Genomic DNA, 21,437 nt, shown 5'->3' with positions numbered 1-21,437 from the left:
AACACATAAATATATCTGTATATACACATAATAACACATAAATATATATGTATATACACATAGTAACACATAAATATATATGTATATACACATACTAACACATAAATATATATGTATATACACATACTAACACATAAATATATATGTATATACACATACTAACACATAAATATATATGTATATACACATAGTAACACATAAATATATATGTATATACACATAGTAACACATAAATATATATGTATATACACATAGTAACACATAAATATATATGTATATACACATAGTAACACATAAATATATATGTATATACACATAGTAACACATAAATATATATGTATATACACATACTAACACATAAATATATATGTACATACACATAGTAACACATAAATATATATGTATATACACATAGTAACACATAAATATATATGTATATACACATACTAACACATAAATATATATGTATATACACATAGTAACACATAAATATATATGTATATACACATAGTAACACATAAATATATATGTATATACACATAGTAACACATAAATATATATGTATATACACATAGTAACACATAAATATATATGTATATACACATACTAACACATAAATATAAACCGTATGTTTATCAGCATATACATGTATATTTAAAAATGCTGCCCATTGCTGTGCTAATTACTCCCTTCAACTGCGAGGTTCTGTGAACGCGAGCTCGCATTTGCATTGCATTTAACTTGTAATACCAGTGTACAGTATCGTACAAGGTATACAAAGTGGAGCGCTAATATTGCTTACTCGCAAGCGATATTTAGCACTCCACTTGTAATCTTGCCCAAAGTGTTTAAAAAAATGCAGTGTATTTGTATTAAGAAATTATAGCTCCTAATTAGCCAATGTCACCAGCAACGATTCAGCAGACAAACCGTGCATACTTATTAGTATATTCAGTTGTATGTCTCTTTATATATTAGCATTTGGGTATAGGGTGTTAAAGGGACAGTACATTAAAAATTAAAAACTTTCATAATTCAGATAGATCACATCATTTTAAACAACTTTCCAATTTACTTTTAGTCTCCCATGTTAAACAGCCCATCTAGGCATGCTCAGAAGCAGCAAAGCACTACTGTAAACTAGTTGCTGATTGGTGGCTGCACATATATGCCAATATGTCATTGGCTCATCTGATATGTTTAGCAAACTGGCCAGTAGTGCTTTGCTACTCCTTCAACAAAGGATGCCAAAAGAATGAAGCTAATTTAATAAGAGAAGTAAATTGTATGCTCTATTTGAATCATGAAATAAAACATTGAAGTTTAATGTCCCTGTAACTTAATAAAACAATGAACTACCTGTATTCGGTCGGTATAATTGTCAAGCAGCAGAACCCCAGAGCTGGTCACTTTCTTCGTTTCAACCATAGTCTTCAGATCAGCCAGCAGGCTCATATGTTTAGACATATCGGTAGCCAGTACCTGCAGAGACATTACAAATAATTCCATAAGCACGGGGAGCGTTTCCTGGGAATATTAATTACAATAATAAAGGATTCCGTACCATGTCTATCACCATTTTCCTGAGAGATTGCCTCTGCTTCTTGGTGAGATTCTGAAAGATGTCGCAATACTCTTCTTGTAGCAGCTTAAAGCCCACAGCGAGATGGTGATTTTCTAACACTGACTCGTCATTGTACATCAGCGCAAGCTCCGAATCTGCAAAAGAAATTGTAAATAGACATCAGAAAATAATAAAATATGAAACGTAAGTCACTTAAACATAAAATATGGGATGAATACAAAACTATAAAGTCGTCAAAAGGAGCATTTCCTGATTCAGTACAGATTTGAAACTACCCCAATGTACCTCTATTATAATAGGTAAATCTCTCTATTCGTATCCTTTGTTGGAACTAGCTTCTTTTAATGACAGCATACCGAGATAGGCTCAGAATTGTTCATGTGACTTTAACACTAAATGTCTGCAGTGTCTGTAACAATGTTGATAATAAAAGTAAATTGAAAAGTTTTCTAAACGTCAACACCATGGGGCCGAATTGCCAATTTGAGGACGGACATGAGGACGATCATGTCCGACACACATCGATAAATGCCGATAGCATACGCTATCTGCATTTATCATTGCACAAGCATTTCACAAGAAATGCTTGTGCAATGCCGCCCCCTGCAGAGTCGCGGCCGCTAGCAGGGGTTGTCAATCAACCCGATCGTATCCAATCGGGCTGATTGCTGTCCGCCGCCTCAGAGATAGCGGGCGAGCTATTGAGCAGCGGTCTTAAGACCGCTCCTTCTTAACTCTTGTTTCCGGAAAGCCTGAAGGCTCGCGCGGAAACAGATGCATTCGGGCCGATTTATATGGCCCCCATATCTGAATCATCATTTAATTCTGTTAAGTTCTATATCCCTTTAATTATAGAACCATTAATGCTAGACACACCTGCATGCTGGTTCCTTTTGTCCATGCAATCAGATCATTAAAGGGACATAAAACAAGTTGGGATAGAGAGAAAATATAATAATCTGTACTTTAATTACTTTACCCGCAAATTTATACTGCAGTGCCTCGCCATTAACCCTTTAGTTTCTGAATTGTAAAGCTCTAATTCCCCCCACACATTTCCTTCTATGGCTGTATCTATATCTATTGTTGTTTTGGTAGAATACAAAAGTGAATAGGGATTATCTGCTGGAGCTGTCTAGAAGCTGTGAACTGAGTTTAAATGCAATGCCTGGGTCTAAACACTGGTAAGGGGGGTGGAGTGGGCTTCTCCAGGCAGCTTACCTATGGAATTCATTTTGCTTATTTTTGAAAATCATTTTAATATATTTGCCAGCAATTTTTAAAAAAAATTTCTGTAAACTATTTTTACTTAATTAGCCCTTTTAGGATGTACACAGATCTCAACCTGTTCTATGTCCCTTTAAGATAGTACTATTGAGGGCATTATTATTATCAGTTATTTGCATAGTGTAGCTCTAGTTATTAACAGTGAGAAACCCATTCGCTAATGATGTTCTAGATGTTATCATATGCAGCCAATTTATTAAATAGTAATAGTAAATAAACTTCCCAGGGAATAAGAATAGTACAGTTTAGAGTAACTACCTACTTGTATTTATGAGGAATTGATTGGATACCCCAGGATGGTCAACGTCATGAATAGCAGCGGCAAATATTGCGGCAAGGATTTCCAGATCAGTAAAAACAGCCTGTAAAATAATTCATTATAATTAATATTAATAAAACAAACTATAGTTCATTTGAGTCATATCACTACACCTGACAAGTTCTTAAACTAGATCCACTGGAAGCTTGTTAAACAAATGCCATTATAAATCATTTAAAGTGTGTGTATTTAAAGGGACATTAAACACTTTGAGATGGTAAATCACATATATGAAAAGAAGCCTGCATTATACTATCATTAATTCCTGTAATTCCATTCTAAAATTGTGAGCTTTTCAGTTCCTATCAGAATTGGAAGTGCAGAACACTGTTATATACCACACAACCATTGTTTCCTATTTATAACTGTTCCTAATTGGCCACAACAGAGAAGGTAACCTAAGTTACAACATGGCAGCTCCCATTGTTTTATAGACACTAAAACTTTACACTTATTTTGTTAATATTTAAACTTTACAAAATATATCTACATGTTATTCTCAGACTAATCTTTTCTTTGGATGCATCATTCTATATGGCATTTGTTTAGTGTTTAATGTCTCTTTAAAGGAGATATATAAAAGTAAAAAAAAATCTAGACACAGACTTTTTTTGGATCCAATGGCTAACTTCTAAAACATAAATATACCTTTTAAAAGTGAATGTATATAGAAGGAGCGCCCCGGCGAGTCATAACGTGATCACTACCACTGTGCCGTCGTTCTTTAGTTTATTACTCCTTATTTATTCCCTTTTCAAGCTGAGGTACTATATTCCTATTGGGAACAATTTATGTCTTGTACCTACATATTTCATTTTCTTTCTGCAATGTTTTTTTCCTCTTCTCTTTTTATTTTTCAAGTACTGAGTAATTTAATAGTTACCTTTTCTAACTATTGATTATGAGCTTAAAGTTCAGATTTTTTGTTATTTTTTTCCATTATAGAGAAAATATCACATTACTTATTTACCTTAAGCTTTTACCTCAAACACCTTGACTGCAATATTGTAATATGCTTTATTTCTTTTTATTTCTTTCGTTGAACTATTTATCAAAAAATTTAATTAAGATAATATACTTAAAGGGACAGTCTAGGCCAAAATAAACTTTCATGATTCAGATAGCGCATGTAATTTTAAACAATTTTCCAATTTACTTTTATCACCAATTTTGCTTTGTTCTCTTGGTATTCTTATTTGAAAGCTTAACCTAGGAGGTTCATATGCTAATTTCTTAGACCTTGAAGGCCACCTCTTTTCAGAATGCATTTTAACAGTTTTTCACCACTAGAGGGTGTTAGTTCACGTATTTCATATAGATAACACTGTGCTCATGCACGTGAAGTTATCTGGGAGCAGGCACTGATTGGATAGACTGCAAGTCTGTCAAAAGAACTGAAAAAAGGGGCAGTTTGCAGAGGCTTAGATACAAGATAATCACAGAGGTTAAAAGTATATTATTATAACTGTGTTGGTTATGCAAAACTGGGGAATGGGCAACAAAGGGATTATCTATCTTTTAAAACAATAACAATTCTGGTGTAGACTGTCCCTTTAAACAAGTAAAAAATAATAATATGTTTCTTTAAACACAATAAACCCTATTTATCAACATGCAGAAGAGAAACGCTATACACACACACCATTTATCAACATGCAGAAGAGAAACGCTATACACACACACACCATTTATCAACATGCAGAAGAGAAACGCTATACACACACACACCATTTATCAACATGCAGAAGAGAAACGCTACACACATACACACCATTTATCAACATGCAGAAGAGAAACGCTATACACACACACCATTTATCAACATGCAGAAGAGAAACGCTATACACACACACACCATTTATCAACATGCAGAAGAGAAACGCTATACACACACACACACACCATTTATCAACATGCAGAAGAGAAACGCTATACACACACACACACACCATTTATCAACATGCAGAAGAGAAACGCTATACACACACACACCATTTATCAACATGCAGAAGAGAAACGCTATACACACACACACCATTTATCAACATGCAGAAGAGAAACGCTATATACACACACACACCATTTATCAACATGCAGAAGAGAAACGCTATATACACACACACACCATTTATCAACATGCAGAAGAGAAACGCTATATACACACACACACACACCATTTATCAACATGCAGAAGAGAAACGCTATACACACACACACCATTTATCAACATGCAGAAGAGAAACGCTACACACACACACCATTTATCAACATGCAGAAGAGAAACGCTATACACACACACACCATTTATCAACCTGCAGAAGAGAAACGCTATACACACACACACCATTTATCAACATGCAGAAGAGAAACGCTATACACACACACCATTTATCAACATGCAGAAGAGAAACGCTATACACACACACACACCATTTATCAACCTGCAGAAGAGAAACGCTATACACACACACACACCATTTATCAACCTGCAGAAGAGAAACGCTATACACACACACACCATTTATCAACATGCAGAAGAGAAATGCTATACACACACACCATTTATCAACATGCAGAAGAGAAACGCTATACACACACACACCATTTATCAACATGCAGAAGAGAAACGCTATACACACACACACCATTTATCAACCTGCAGAAGAGAAACGCTATACACACACACACCATTTATCAACCTGCAGAAGAGAAACGCTATACACACACACACCATTTATCAACATGCAGAAGAGAAACGCTATACACACACACACACCATTTATCAACATGCAGAAGAGAAACGCTATACACACACACACCATTTATCAACATGCAGAAGAGAAACGCTATATACACACACACACACCATTTATCAACATGCAGAAGAGAAACGCTATACACACACACACCATTTATCAACATGCAGAAGAGAAACGCTATACACACACACACACCATTTATCAACCTGCAGAAGAGAAACGCTATACACACACACCATTTATCAACATGCAGAAGAGAAACGCTATACACACACACACCATTTATCAACATGCAGAAGAGAAACGCTATACACACACACACCATTTATCAACATGCAGAAGAGAAACGCTATACACACACACACCATTTATCAACCTGCAGAAGAGAAACGCTATACACACACACCATTTATCAACCTGCAGAAGAGAAACGCTATACACACACACACACCATTTATCAACCTGCAGAAGAGAAACGCTATACACAAACACACCATTTATCAACATGCAGAAGAGAAACGCTATACACACACACACACCATTTATCAACCTGCAGAAGAGAAACGCTATACACACACACACACCATTTATCAACCTGCAGAAGAGAAACGCTATACACACACACCATTTATCAACATGCAGAAGAGAAACGCTATACACACACACACCATTTATCAACATGCAGAAGAGAAACGCTATACACACACACACACCATTTATCAACCTGCAGAAGAGAAACGCTATACACACACACCATTTATCAACATGCAGAAGAGAAACGCTATACACACACACACCATTTATCAACATGCAGAAGAGAAACGCTATACACACACACACACCATTTATCAACCTGCAGAAGAGAAACGCTATACACACACACCATTTATCAACATGCAGAAGAGAAACGCTATACACACACACACCATTTATCAACCTGCAGAAGAGAAACGCTATACACACGCACCATTTATCAACATGCAGAAGAGAAACACTATACACACACACACCATTTATCAACATGCAGAAGAGAAACGCTACACACACACACCATTTATCAACATGCAGAAGAGAAACGCTATACACACACACACACCATTTATCAACCTGCAGAAGAGAAACGCTATACACACACACACCATTTATCAACATGCAGAAGAGAAACGCTATACACACACACACACCATTTATCAACCTGCAGAAGAGAAACGCTATACACACGCACCATTTATCAACATGCAGAAGAGAAACACTATACACACACACACCATTTATCAACATGCAGAAGAGAAACGCTACACACACACACCATTTATCAACATGCAGAAGAGAAACACTATACACACACACACACACACCATTTATCAACATGCAGAAGAGAAACGCTATACACACACACACCATTTATCAACATGCAGAAGAGAAACACTATACACACACACCATTTATCAACATGCAGAAGAGAAACACTATACACACACACCATTTATCAACATGCAGAAGAGAAACACTATACACACACACACCATTTATCAACATGCAGAAGAGAAACGCTATACACACACACACACCATTTATCAACATGCAGAAGAGAAACGCTATACACACACACACACCATTTATCAACATGCAGAAGAGAAACGCTATACACACACACACCATTTATCAACATGCAGAAGAGAAACACTATACACACACACCCCATTTATCAACATGCAGAAGAGAAACGCTATACACACACACACCATTTATCAACATGCAGAAGAGAAACGCTATACACACACACACACCATTTATCAACATGCAGAAGAGAAACGCTATACACACACACACACACCATTTATCAACATGCAGAAGAGAAACGCTATAACACACACCCATTATCAACATGCAGAAGAGAAACGCTAGAACACACACACACCATTTTCAACATGCAGAAGAGAAACGCTATACACACACACACCATTTATCAACATGCAGAAGAGAAACGCTATACACACACACACCATTTATCAACATGCAGAAGAGAAACGCTATACACACACACACCATTTATCAACATGCAGAAGATAAACGCTATATACACACACACACCATTTATCAACATGCAGAAGAGAAACGCTATACACACACACACCATTTATCAACATGCAGAAGAGAAACGCTATACACACACACCATTTATCAACATGCAGAAGAGAAACGCTATACACACAAACACCATTTATCAACATGCAGAAGAGAAACGCTATACACACACACACCATTTATCAACATGCAGAAGAGAAACGCTATACACACGCACCCCATTTATCAACCTGCAGAAGAGAAACGCTATACACACACACCATTTATCAACATGCAGAAGAGAAACGCTATACACACACACACCATTTATCAACATGCAGAAGAGAAACGCTATACACACCATTTATCAACATGCAGAAGAGAAACGCTATACACACACACCATTTATCAACATGCAGAAGAGAAACGCTATACACACACACACACCATTTATCAACATGCAGAAGAGAAACGCTATACACACACACACACACACACCATTTATCAACATGCAGAAGAGAAACGCTATACACACACACACCATTTATCAACATGCAGAAGAGAAACGCTACACACACACACCATTTATCAACATGCAGAAGAGAAACGCTATACACACACACCATTTATCAACATGCAGAAGAGAAACGCTATACACACACACCATTTATCAACCTGCAGAAGAGAAACGCTATACACACACACACACACCATTTATCAACATGCAGAAGAGAAACGCTATACACACACACACACCATTTATCAACATGCAGAAGAGAAACGCTATACACACACACCATTTATCAACATGCAGAAGAGAAACGCTATACACACACACACACCATTTATCAACATGCAGAAGAGAAACGCTATACACACACACACCATTTATCAACATGCAGAAGAGAAACGCTATACACACACACACACACCATTTATCAACATGCAGAAGAGAAACGCTATACACACACACACCATTTATCAACATGCAGAAGAGAAACACTATACACACACACCATTTATCAACATGCAGAAGAGAAACGCTATACACACACACACCATTTATCAACATGCAGAAGAGAAACGCTATACACACACACACACCATTTATCAACATGCAGAAGAGAAACGCTATACACACACACACCATTTATCAACATGCAGAAGAGAAACACTATACACACACACCATTTATCAACATGCAGAAGAGAAACACTATACACACACACCATTTATCAACATGCAGAAGAGAAATGCTATACACACACACACACCATTTATCAACATGCAGAAGAGAAACGCTATACACACACACACACACACCATTTATCAACATGCAGAAGAGAAACGCTATACACACACACACACCATTTATCAACATGCAGAAGAGAAACGCTATACACACACACACCATTTATCAACATGCAGAAGAGAAACGCTATATACACACACACCATTTATCAACCTGCAGAAGAGAAACGCTATACACACGCACACCATTTATCAACATGCAGAAGAGAAACGCTATACACACACACACCATTTATCAACATGCAGAAGATAAACGCTATATACACACACACACCATTTATCAACATGCAGAAGAGAAACGCTATACACACACACACCATTTATCAACATGCAGAAGAGAAACGCTATACACACACACCATTTATCAACATGCAGAAGAGAAACGCTATACACACAAACACCATTTATCAACATGCAGAAGAGAAACGCTATACACACACACACCATTTATCAACATGCAGAAGAGAAACGCTATACACACGCACCCCATTTATCAACCTGCAGAAGAGAAACGCTATACACACACACCATTTATCAACATGCAGAAGAGAAACGCTATACACACACACACCATTTATCAACATGCAGAAGAGAAACGCTATACACACCATTTATCAACATGCAGAAGAGAAACGCTATACACACACACCATTTATCAACATGCAGAAGAGAAACGCTATACACACACACACACCATTTATCAACATGCAGAAGAGAAACGCTATACACACACACACACACACCATTTATCAACATGCAGAAGAGAAACGCTATACACACACACACCATTTATCAACATGCAGAAGAGAAACGCTACACACACACACACCATTTATCAACATGCAGAAGAGAAACGCTATACACACACACCATTTATCAACATGCAGAAGAGAAACGCTATACACACACACACCATTTATCAACCTGCAGAAGAGAAACGCTATACACACACACACACACCATTTATCAACATGCAGAAGAGAAACGCTATACACACACACACACACACCATTTATCAACATGCAGAAGAGAAACGCTATACACACACACACCATTTATCAACATGCAGAAGAGAAACGCTATACACACACACACACACCATTTATCAACCTGCAGAAGAGAAACGCTATACACACACACACCATTTATCAACATGCAGAAGAGAAACGCTATACACACACACCATTTATCAACATGCAGAAGAGAAACGCTATACACACACACACCATTTATCAACATGCAGAAGAGAAACGCTATACACACACACACACACCATTTATCAACATGCAGAAGAGAAACGCTATACACACACACCATTTATCAACATGCAGAAGAGAAACGCTATACACACACACCATTTATCAACATGCAGAAGAGAAACGCTATACACACACACACCATTTATCAACATGCAGAAGAGAAACGCTATATACACACACACCATTTATCAACATGCAGAAGAGAAACGCTATACACACACACACACACCATTTATCAACATGCAGAAGAGAAACGCTATACACACACACACCATTTATCAACATGCAGAAGAGAAACGCTATACACACACACCATTTATCAACATGCAGAAGAGAAACGCTATACACACACACACCATTTATCAACATGCAGAAGAGAAACGCTATACACACACACCATTTATCAACATGCAGAAGAGAAACGCTATACACACACACACACACACCATTTATCAACATGCAGAAGAGAAACGCTATACACACAAACACACCATTTATCAACATGCAGAAGAGAAACGCTATACACAAACACACCATTTATCAACATGCAGAAGAGAAACGCTATACACACACACCATTTATCAACATGCAGAAGAGAAACGCTATACACAAACACACCATTTATCAACATGCAGAAGAGAAACGCTATACACACACACACCATTTATCAACATGCAGAAGAGAAACGCTATACACACACACACCATTTATCAACATGCAGAAGAGAAACACTATACACACACACCATTTATCAACCTGCAGAAGAGAAACGCTATACACACACACACCATTTATCAACCTGCAGAAGAGAAACGCTATACACACACACACCATTTATCAACCTGCAGAAGAGAAACGCTATACACACACACCATTTATCAACCTGCAGAAGAGAAACGCTATACACACACACCATTTATCAACCTGCAGAAGAGAAACGCTATACACACACACACCATTTATCAACATGCAGAATAGAAACGCTATACACACACACACACCATTTATCAACATGCAGAAGAGAAACGCTATACACACACACACCATTTATCAACATGCAGAAGAGAAACGCTATACACACACACACCATTTATCAACATGCAGAAGAGAAACGCTATACACACACACACCATTTATCAACATGCAGAAGAGAAACGCTATACACACACACCCATTTATCAACATGCAGGAAGAGAAACGCTATACACACACACACCATTTATCACCTGCAGAAGAGAAACGCTATACACACCACACACCATTTATCAACATGCAGAAGAGAAACGCTATACACACACACACACCATTTATCAACCTGCAGAAGAGAAACGCTATACACACACACACACCATTTATCAACATGCAGAAGAGAAACGCTATACACACACACACACCATTTATCAACATGCAGAAGAGAAACGCTATACACACACACACACCATTTATCAACATGCAGAAGAGAAACGCTATACACACACACACACCATTTTATCAACATGCAGAAGAGAACGCTATACACACACACACCATTTATCAACATGCAGAAGAGAAACGCTATACACCACACACCATTTATCAACATGCAGAAGAGAAACGCTATACACACACACCATTTATCAACATGCAGAAGAGAAACGCTATACACACACACCATTTATCAACATGCAGAAGAGAAACGCTATATACACACACACCATTTATCAACATGCAGAAGAGAAACGCTATACACACACACACCATTTATCAACATGCAGAAGAGAAACGCTATACACACACACACCATTTATCAACATGCAGAAGAGAAACGCTATACACACACACACCATTTATCAACATGCAGAAGAGAAACGCTATACACAAACACACCATTTATCAACCTGCAGAAGAGAAACGCTATACACACACACACACCATTTATCAACATGCAGAAGAGAAACGCTATACACACACACCATTTATCAACCTGCAGAAGAGAAACGCTATACACACACACACACCATTTATCAACATGCAGAAGAGAAACGCTATACACACATACACACCATTTATCAACATGCAGAAGAGAAACGCTATACACACACACACCATTTATCAACATGCAGAAGAGAAACGCTATACACACACACACCATTTATCAACATGCAGAAGAGAAACGCTATACACACACACACACCATTTATCAACATGCAGAAGAGAAACGCTATACACACACACACCATTTATCAACATGCAGAAGAGAAACGCTATATACACACACACACCATTTATCAACATGCAGAAGAGAAACGCTATACACACACACACCATTTATCAACCTGCAGAAGAGAAACGCTATACACACACACCATTTATCAACATGCAGAAGAGAAACGCTATACACACACACCATTTATCAACATGCAGAAGAGAAACGCTATACACACACACACCATTTATCAACATGCAGAAGAGAAACGCTATACACACACACACACCATTTATCAACCTGCAGAAGAGAAACGCTATACACACACACCATTTATCAACATGCAGAAGAGAAACGCTATACACACACACACCATTTATCAACATGCAGAAGAGAAACGCTATACACACACACCATTTATCAACATGCAGAAGAGAAACGCTATACACACACACACACCATTTATCAACATGCAGAAGAGAAACGCTATACACACACACACCATTTATCAACATGCAGAAGAGAAACGCTATACACACACACACCATTTATCAACATGCAGAAGAGAAACGCTATATACACACACACCATTTATCAACATGCAGAAGAGAAACGCTATACACACACACACACACCATTTATCAACATGCAGAAGAGAAACGCTATACACACACACCATTTATCAACATGCAGAAGAGAAACGCTATACACACACACACCATTTATCAACATGCAGAAGAGAAACGCTATACACACACACACCATTTATCAACATGCAGAAGAGAAACGCTATACACACACACACACACACACACCATTTATCAACATGCAGAAGAGAAACGCTATACACACAAACACACCATTTATCAACATGCAGAAGAGAAACGCTATACACAAACACACCATTTATCAACATGCAGAAGAGAAACGCTATACACACACACCATTTATCAACATGCAGAAGAGAAACGCTATACACAACACACACCATTTATCAACATGCAGAAGAGAAACGCTATACACACACACACCATTTATCAACATGCAGAAGAGAAACGCTATACACACCACCATTTATCAACATGCAGAAGAGAAACACTATACACACACACACATTTATCAACCTGCAGAAGAGAAACGCTATACACACACACACCATTTATCAACCTGCAGAAGAGAAACGCTATACACACACACCATTTATCAACCTGCAGAAGAGAAACGCTATACACACACACCATTTATCAACCTGCAGAAGAGAAACGCTATACACACACACACCATTTATCAACATGCAAGAATAGAAACGCTATACACACACACACACACAATTTATCAACCTGCAGAAGAGAAACGCTATACACACACACACACACACCATTTATCAACATGCAGAAGAGAAACGCTATACACACACACACACCATTTATCAACATGCAGAAGAGAAACGCTATACACACACACACCATTTATCAACATGCAGAAGAGAAACGCTATACACACACACCATTTATCAACATGCAGAAGAGAAACGCTATACACACACACACCATTTATCAACCTGCAGAAGAGAAACGCTATACACACCACACACCATTTATCAACATGCAGAAGAGAAACGCTATACACACACACACACCATTTATCAACCTGCAGAAGAGAAACGCTATACACACACACACACCATTTATCAACATGCAGAAGAGAAACGCTATACACACACACACACCATTTATCAACATGCAGAAGAGAAACGCTATACACACACACACACCATTTATCAACATGCAGAAGAGAAACGCTATACACACACACACCATTTATCAACATGCAGAAGAGAAACGCTATACACACACACACCATTTATCAACATGCAGAAGAGAAACGCTATATACACACACACCATTTATCAACATGCAGAAGAGAAACGCTATACACACACACACCATTTATCAACATGCAGAAGAGAAACGCTACACACACACACCATTTATCAACATGCAGAAGAGAAACGCTATACACACACACACCATTTATCAACATGCAGAAGAGAAACGCTATACACACACACCATTTATCAACCTGCAGAAGAGAAACGCTATACACACACACACACCATTTATCAACATGCAGAAGAGAAACGCTACACACACACACACACACACACACCATTTATCAACATGCAGAAGAGAAACGCTATATACACACACACACCATTTATCAACATGCAGAAGAGAAACGCTATACACACACACACACCATTTATCAACCTGCAGAAGAGAAACGCTATACACACACACCATTTATCAACATGCAGAAGAGAAACGCTATACACACACACACCATTTATCAACATGCAGAAGAGAAACGCTATACACACACACACACCATTTATCAACATGCAGAAGAGAAACGCTATACACACACACACACCATTTATCAACCTGCAGAAGAGAAACGCTATACACACACACACCATTTATCAACATGCAGAAGAGAAACGCTATACACACACACACCATTTATCAACATGCAGAAGAGAAACGCTATACACACAGCACACCATTTATCAACTGCAGAAGAGAAACGCTATACACACACAACCATTTATCAACATGCAGAAGAGAAACGCTATACACAACAACCATTTATCAACATGCAGAAGGAGAATACGCTATACACACACACACCATTTATCAACATGCAGAAGAGAAACGCTATACACACACACACACCATTTATCAACATGCAGAAGAGAAACGCTATACACACACACCATTTATCAACATGCAGAAGAGAAACGCTATACACACACACACCATATATCAACCAGCAGAAGAGAAACGCTATACCGACACACACCATTTATCAACATGCAGAAGAGAAACGCTATACACACACACACACACCATTTATCAACATGCAGAAGAGAAACGCTATACACACACACACCATTTATCAACATGCAGAAGAGAAACGCTATACACACACACACCATTTATCAACATGCAGAAGAGAAACGCTATACACACACACCAACCATTTATCAACATGCAGAAGAGAAACGCTATACACACACACACACCATTTATCAACATGCAGAAGAGAAACGCTATACACACACACCATTTATCAACATGCAGAAGAGAAACGCTATACACACACACACCATTTATCAACATGCAGAAGAGAAACGCTATACACACACACACTCACACCATTTATCAACATGCAGAAGAGAAACGCTATACACACACACACACACCATTTATCAACATGCAGAAGAGAAACGCTATACACACACACACCATTTATCAACATGCAGAAGAGAAACGCTATACACACACACACACCATTTATCAACATGCAGAAGAGAAACGCTATATACACACACACACCATTTATCCAACATGCAGAAGAGAAACGCTATATACACACACACACCATTTATCAACATGCAGAAGAGAAACGCTATATACACACACCACACACCATTTATCAACATGCAGAAGAGAAACGCTATACACACACACACCATTTATCAACATGCAGAAGAGAAACGCTATCACACACACACCATTTATCAACATGCAGAAGAGAAACGCTATACACACACACACCATTTATCAACCTGCAGAAGAGAAACGCTATACACACACACACCATTTATCAACATGCAGAAGAGAAACGCTATACACACACACCATTTATCAACATGCAGAAGAGAAACGCTATACACACACACACACCATTTATCAACCTGCAGAAGAGAAACGCTATACACACACACACACCATTTATCAACCTGCAGAAGAGAAACGCTATACACACACACACACACCATTTATCAACATGCAGAAGAGAAACGCTATAACACACACACCATTTATCAACATGCAGAAGAGAAACGCTATACACACACACACACCATTTATCAACATGCAGAAGAGAAACGCTATACACACACACACACCATTTATCACCTGCAGAAGAGAAACGCTATACACACACACACCATTTATCAACCTGCAGAAGAGAAACGCTATACACACACACACCATTTATCAACATGCAGAAGAGAAACGCTATACACACACACACACCATTTATCAACATGCAGAAGAGAAACGCTATACACACACACACCATTTATCAACATGCAGAAGAGAAACGCTATATACACACACACACACCATTTATCAACATGCAGAAGAGAAACGCTATACACACACACCACCATTTATCAACATGCAGAAGAGAAACGCTATACACACACACACACCATTTATCAACCTGCAGAAGAGAAACGCTATACACACACACACCATTTATCAACATGCAGAAGAGAAACGCTATACACACACACACACCATTTATCAACATGCAGAAGAGAAACGCTATACACACACACACACCATTTATCAACATGCAGAAGAGAAACGCTATACACACACACACCATTTATCAACCTGCAGAAGAGGAAACGCTATAACACACACACCATTTATCAACCTGCAGAAGAGAAACGCTATACACACACACACACCATTTATCAACCTGCAGAAGAGAAACGCTATACACAAACACACCATTTATCAACATGCAGAAGAGAAACGCTATACACACACACACACCATTTATCAACCTGCAGAAGAGAAACGCTATACACACACACCATTTATCAACCTGCAGAAGAGAAACGCTATACACACACACCATTTATCAACATGCAGAAGAGAAACGCTATACACACACACACCATTTATCAACATGCAGAAGAGAAACGCTATACACACACACACACCATTTATCAACCTGCAGAAGAGAAACGCTATACACACACACCATTTATCAACATGCAGAAGAGAAACGCTATACACACACACACCATTTATCAACATGCAGAAGAGAAACGCTATACACACACACACACCATTTATCAACCTGCAGAAGAGAAACGCTATACACACACACCATTTATCAACATGCAGAAGAGAAACGCTATACACACACACACACCATTTATCAACCTGCAGAAGAGAAACGCTATACACACGCACCATTTATCAACATGCAGAAGAGAAACGACTAAACACACACACACCATTTATCAACATGCAGAAGAGAAACGCTACACACACACACCATTTATCAACATGCAGAAGAGAAACGCTATACACACACACACACCATTTATCAACCTGCAGAAGAGAAACGCTATACACACACACACCATTTATCAACATGCAGAAGAGAAACGCTATACACACACACACACCATTTATCAACCTGCAGAAGAGAAACGCTATACACACGCACCATTTATCAACATGCAGAAGAGAAACACTATACACACACACACCATTTATCAACATGCAGAAGAGAAACGCTACACACACACACCATTTATCAACATGCAGAAGAGAAACACTATACACACACACACACACACCATTTATCAACATGCAGAAGAGAAACGCTATACACACACACACACCATTTATCAACATGCAGAAGAGAAATAGCTATACACACACACCATTTATCAACATGCAGAAGAGAAACACTATACACACACACCATTTATCAACATGCAGAAGAGAAACACTATACACACACACACCATTTATCAACATGCAGAAGAGAAACGCTATACACACACACACACCATTTATCAACATGCAGAAGAGAAACGCTATACACACACACACACCATTTATCAACATGCAGAAGAGAAACGCTATACACACACACACCATTTATCAACATGCAGAAGAGAAACACTATACACACACACCCCATTTATCAACATGCAGAAGAGAAACGCTATACACACACACACACCATTTATCAACATGCAGAAGAGAAACGCTATACACACACACACCATTTATCAACATGCAGAAGAGAAACGCTATACACACACACACACCATTTATCAACATGCAGAAGAGAAACGCTATACACACACACACACCATTTATCAACATGCAGAAGAGAAACGCTATACACACACACACACCATTTATCAACATGCAGAAGAGAAACGCTATATACACACACACCATTTATCAAGCATGCAGAAGAGAAACGCTATACACACACACACACCATTTATCAACATGCAGAAGAGAAACGCTACACACACACACCATTTATCAACATGCAGAAGAGAAACGCTATACACACACACACCATTTATCAACATGCAGAAGAGAAACGCTATACACACACACACCATTTATCAACATGCAGAAGAGAAACGCTATACACACAACACACCATTTATCAACATGCAGAAGAGAAACGCTATACACACACACACCATTTATCAACATGCAGAAGAGAAACGCTATACACACACACCCCATTTATCAACCTGCAGAAGAGAAACGCTATACACACACACCCATTTATCAACATGCAGAAGAGAAACGCTATACACACACACACCATTTATCAACATGCAGAAGAGAAACGCTATACACACACACCATTTATCAACATGCAGAAGAGAAACGCTATACACACACACCATTTATCAACCTGCAGAAGAGAAACGCTATACACACACACACACCATTTATCAACATGCAGAAGAGAAACGCTATACACACACACACACACCATTTATCAACATGCAGAAGAGAAACGCTATACACACACACACCATTTATCAACATGCAGAAGAGAAACGCTATACACACACACACCATTTATCAACATGCAGAAGAGAAACGCTATACACACACACACCATTTATCAACATGCAGAAGAGAAACGCTATACACACACACCATTTATCAACATGCAGAAGAGAAACGCTATACACACACACACCATTTATCAACATGCAGAAGAGAAACGCTATACACACACACACACCATTTATCAACATGCAGAAGAGAAACGCTATACACACACACCATTTATCAACATGCAGAAGAGAAACGCTATACACACACACACACCATTTATCAACATGCAGAAGAGGAAACGCTATACACACACACACCATTTATCAACATGCAGAAGAGAAACGCTATACACACACACACACCATTTATCAACATGCAGAAGAGAAACGCTATACACACACACACCATTTATCAACATGCAGAAGAGAAACACTATACACACACACCATTTATCAACATGCAGAAGAGAAACGCTATACACACACACACCATTTATCAACATGCAGAAGAGAAACGCTATACACACACACACACCATTTATCAACATGCAGAAGAGAAACGCTATACACACACACACCATTTATCAACATGCAGAAGAGAAACACTATACACACACACCATTTATCAACATGCAGAAGAGAAACACTATACACACACACCATTTATCAACATGCAGAAGAGAAACTCTATACACACACACACACACCATTTATCAACATGCAGAAGAGAAACGCTATACACACACACACACACACCATTTATCAACATGCAGAAGAGAAACGCTATACACACACACACACCATTTATCAACATGCAGAAGAGAAACGCTATACACACACACACCATTTATCAACATGCAGAAGAGAAACGCTATACACACACACCATTTATCAACATGCAGAAGAGAAACGCTATACACACACACACCATTTATCAACATGCAGAAGAGAAACGCTATACACACACACACCATTTATCAACATGCAGAAGATAAACGCTATATACACACACACACCATTTATCAACATGCAGAAGAGAAACGCTATACACACACACACCATTTATCAACATGCAGAAGAGAAACGCTATACACACACACCATTTATCAACATGCAGAAGAGAAACGCTATACACACAAACACCATTTATCAACATGCAGAAGAGAAACGCTATACACACACACACCATTTATCAACATGCAGAAGAGAAACGCTATACACACGCACCCCATTTATCAACCTGCAGAAGAGAAACGCTATACACACACACACCATTTATCAACATGCAGAAGAGAAACGCTATACACACACACACCATTTATCAACCATGCAGAAGAGAAACGCTATACACACCATTTATCAACATGCAGAAGAGAAACGCTATACACACACACCATTTATCAACATGCAGAAGAGAAACGCTATACACACACACACACCATTTATCAACATGCAGAAGAGAAACGCTATACACACACACACACACACCATTTATCAACATGCAGAAGAGAAACGCTATACACACACACACCATTTATCAACATGCAGAAGAGAAACGCTACACACACACACCATTTATCAACATGCAGAAGAGAAACGCTATACACACACACACCATTTATCAACATGCAGAAGAGAAACGCTATACACACACACCATTTATCAACCTGCAGAAGAGAAACGCTATACACACACACACCATTTATCACATGCAGAAGAGAAACGCTATACGACACACACACACCATTTATCAACCTGCAGAAGAGAAACGCTATACACACACACCATTTATCAACATGCAGAAGAGAAACGCTATACACACACACACCATTTATCAACCTGCAGAAGAGAAACGCTATACACACACACACCATTTATCAACATGCAGAAGAGAAACGCTATACACACACACACACCATTTATCAACATGCAGAAGAGAAACGCTATACACACACACCATTTATCAAC

General features: G+C 38.4%; 1 protein-coding gene across 1 annotated transcript in view; it reads right to left on the bottom strand.

The window, feature by feature from the left end:
• Nucleotides 1-21,437, bottom strand: part of PDE4B (phosphodiesterase 4B) — a 1,313,049-nt gene that overhangs the window by 30,281 nt on the left and 1,261,331 nt on the right. Inside the window, exons 11-13 of the mRNA XM_053693688.1 lie at nucleotides 3,135-3,234; nucleotides 1,565-1,719; nucleotides 1,360-1,482 (exon numbers count right to left, since the gene is read on the bottom strand). Of these exons, the coding sequence (XP_053549663.1) occupies nucleotides 1,360-1,482; nucleotides 1,565-1,719; nucleotides 3,135-3,234 (378 nt within the window). The remainder of the gene's footprint in view (nucleotides 1-1,359; nucleotides 1,483-1,564; nucleotides 1,720-3,134; nucleotides 3,235-21,437) is intronic.

The sequence above is a fragment of the Bombina bombina genome, chromosome 10, assembly GCF_027579735.1.
Source record: "Bombina bombina isolate aBomBom1 chromosome 10, aBomBom1.pri, whole genome shotgun sequence".
Classification (NCBI taxonomy): Eukaryota; Metazoa; Chordata; class Amphibia; order Anura; family Bombinatoridae; genus Bombina; species Bombina bombina.
The sequence above is the reverse complement of the archived record's forward strand: the minus strand, read 5'-3'. Positions and strand labels throughout refer to the sequence as shown.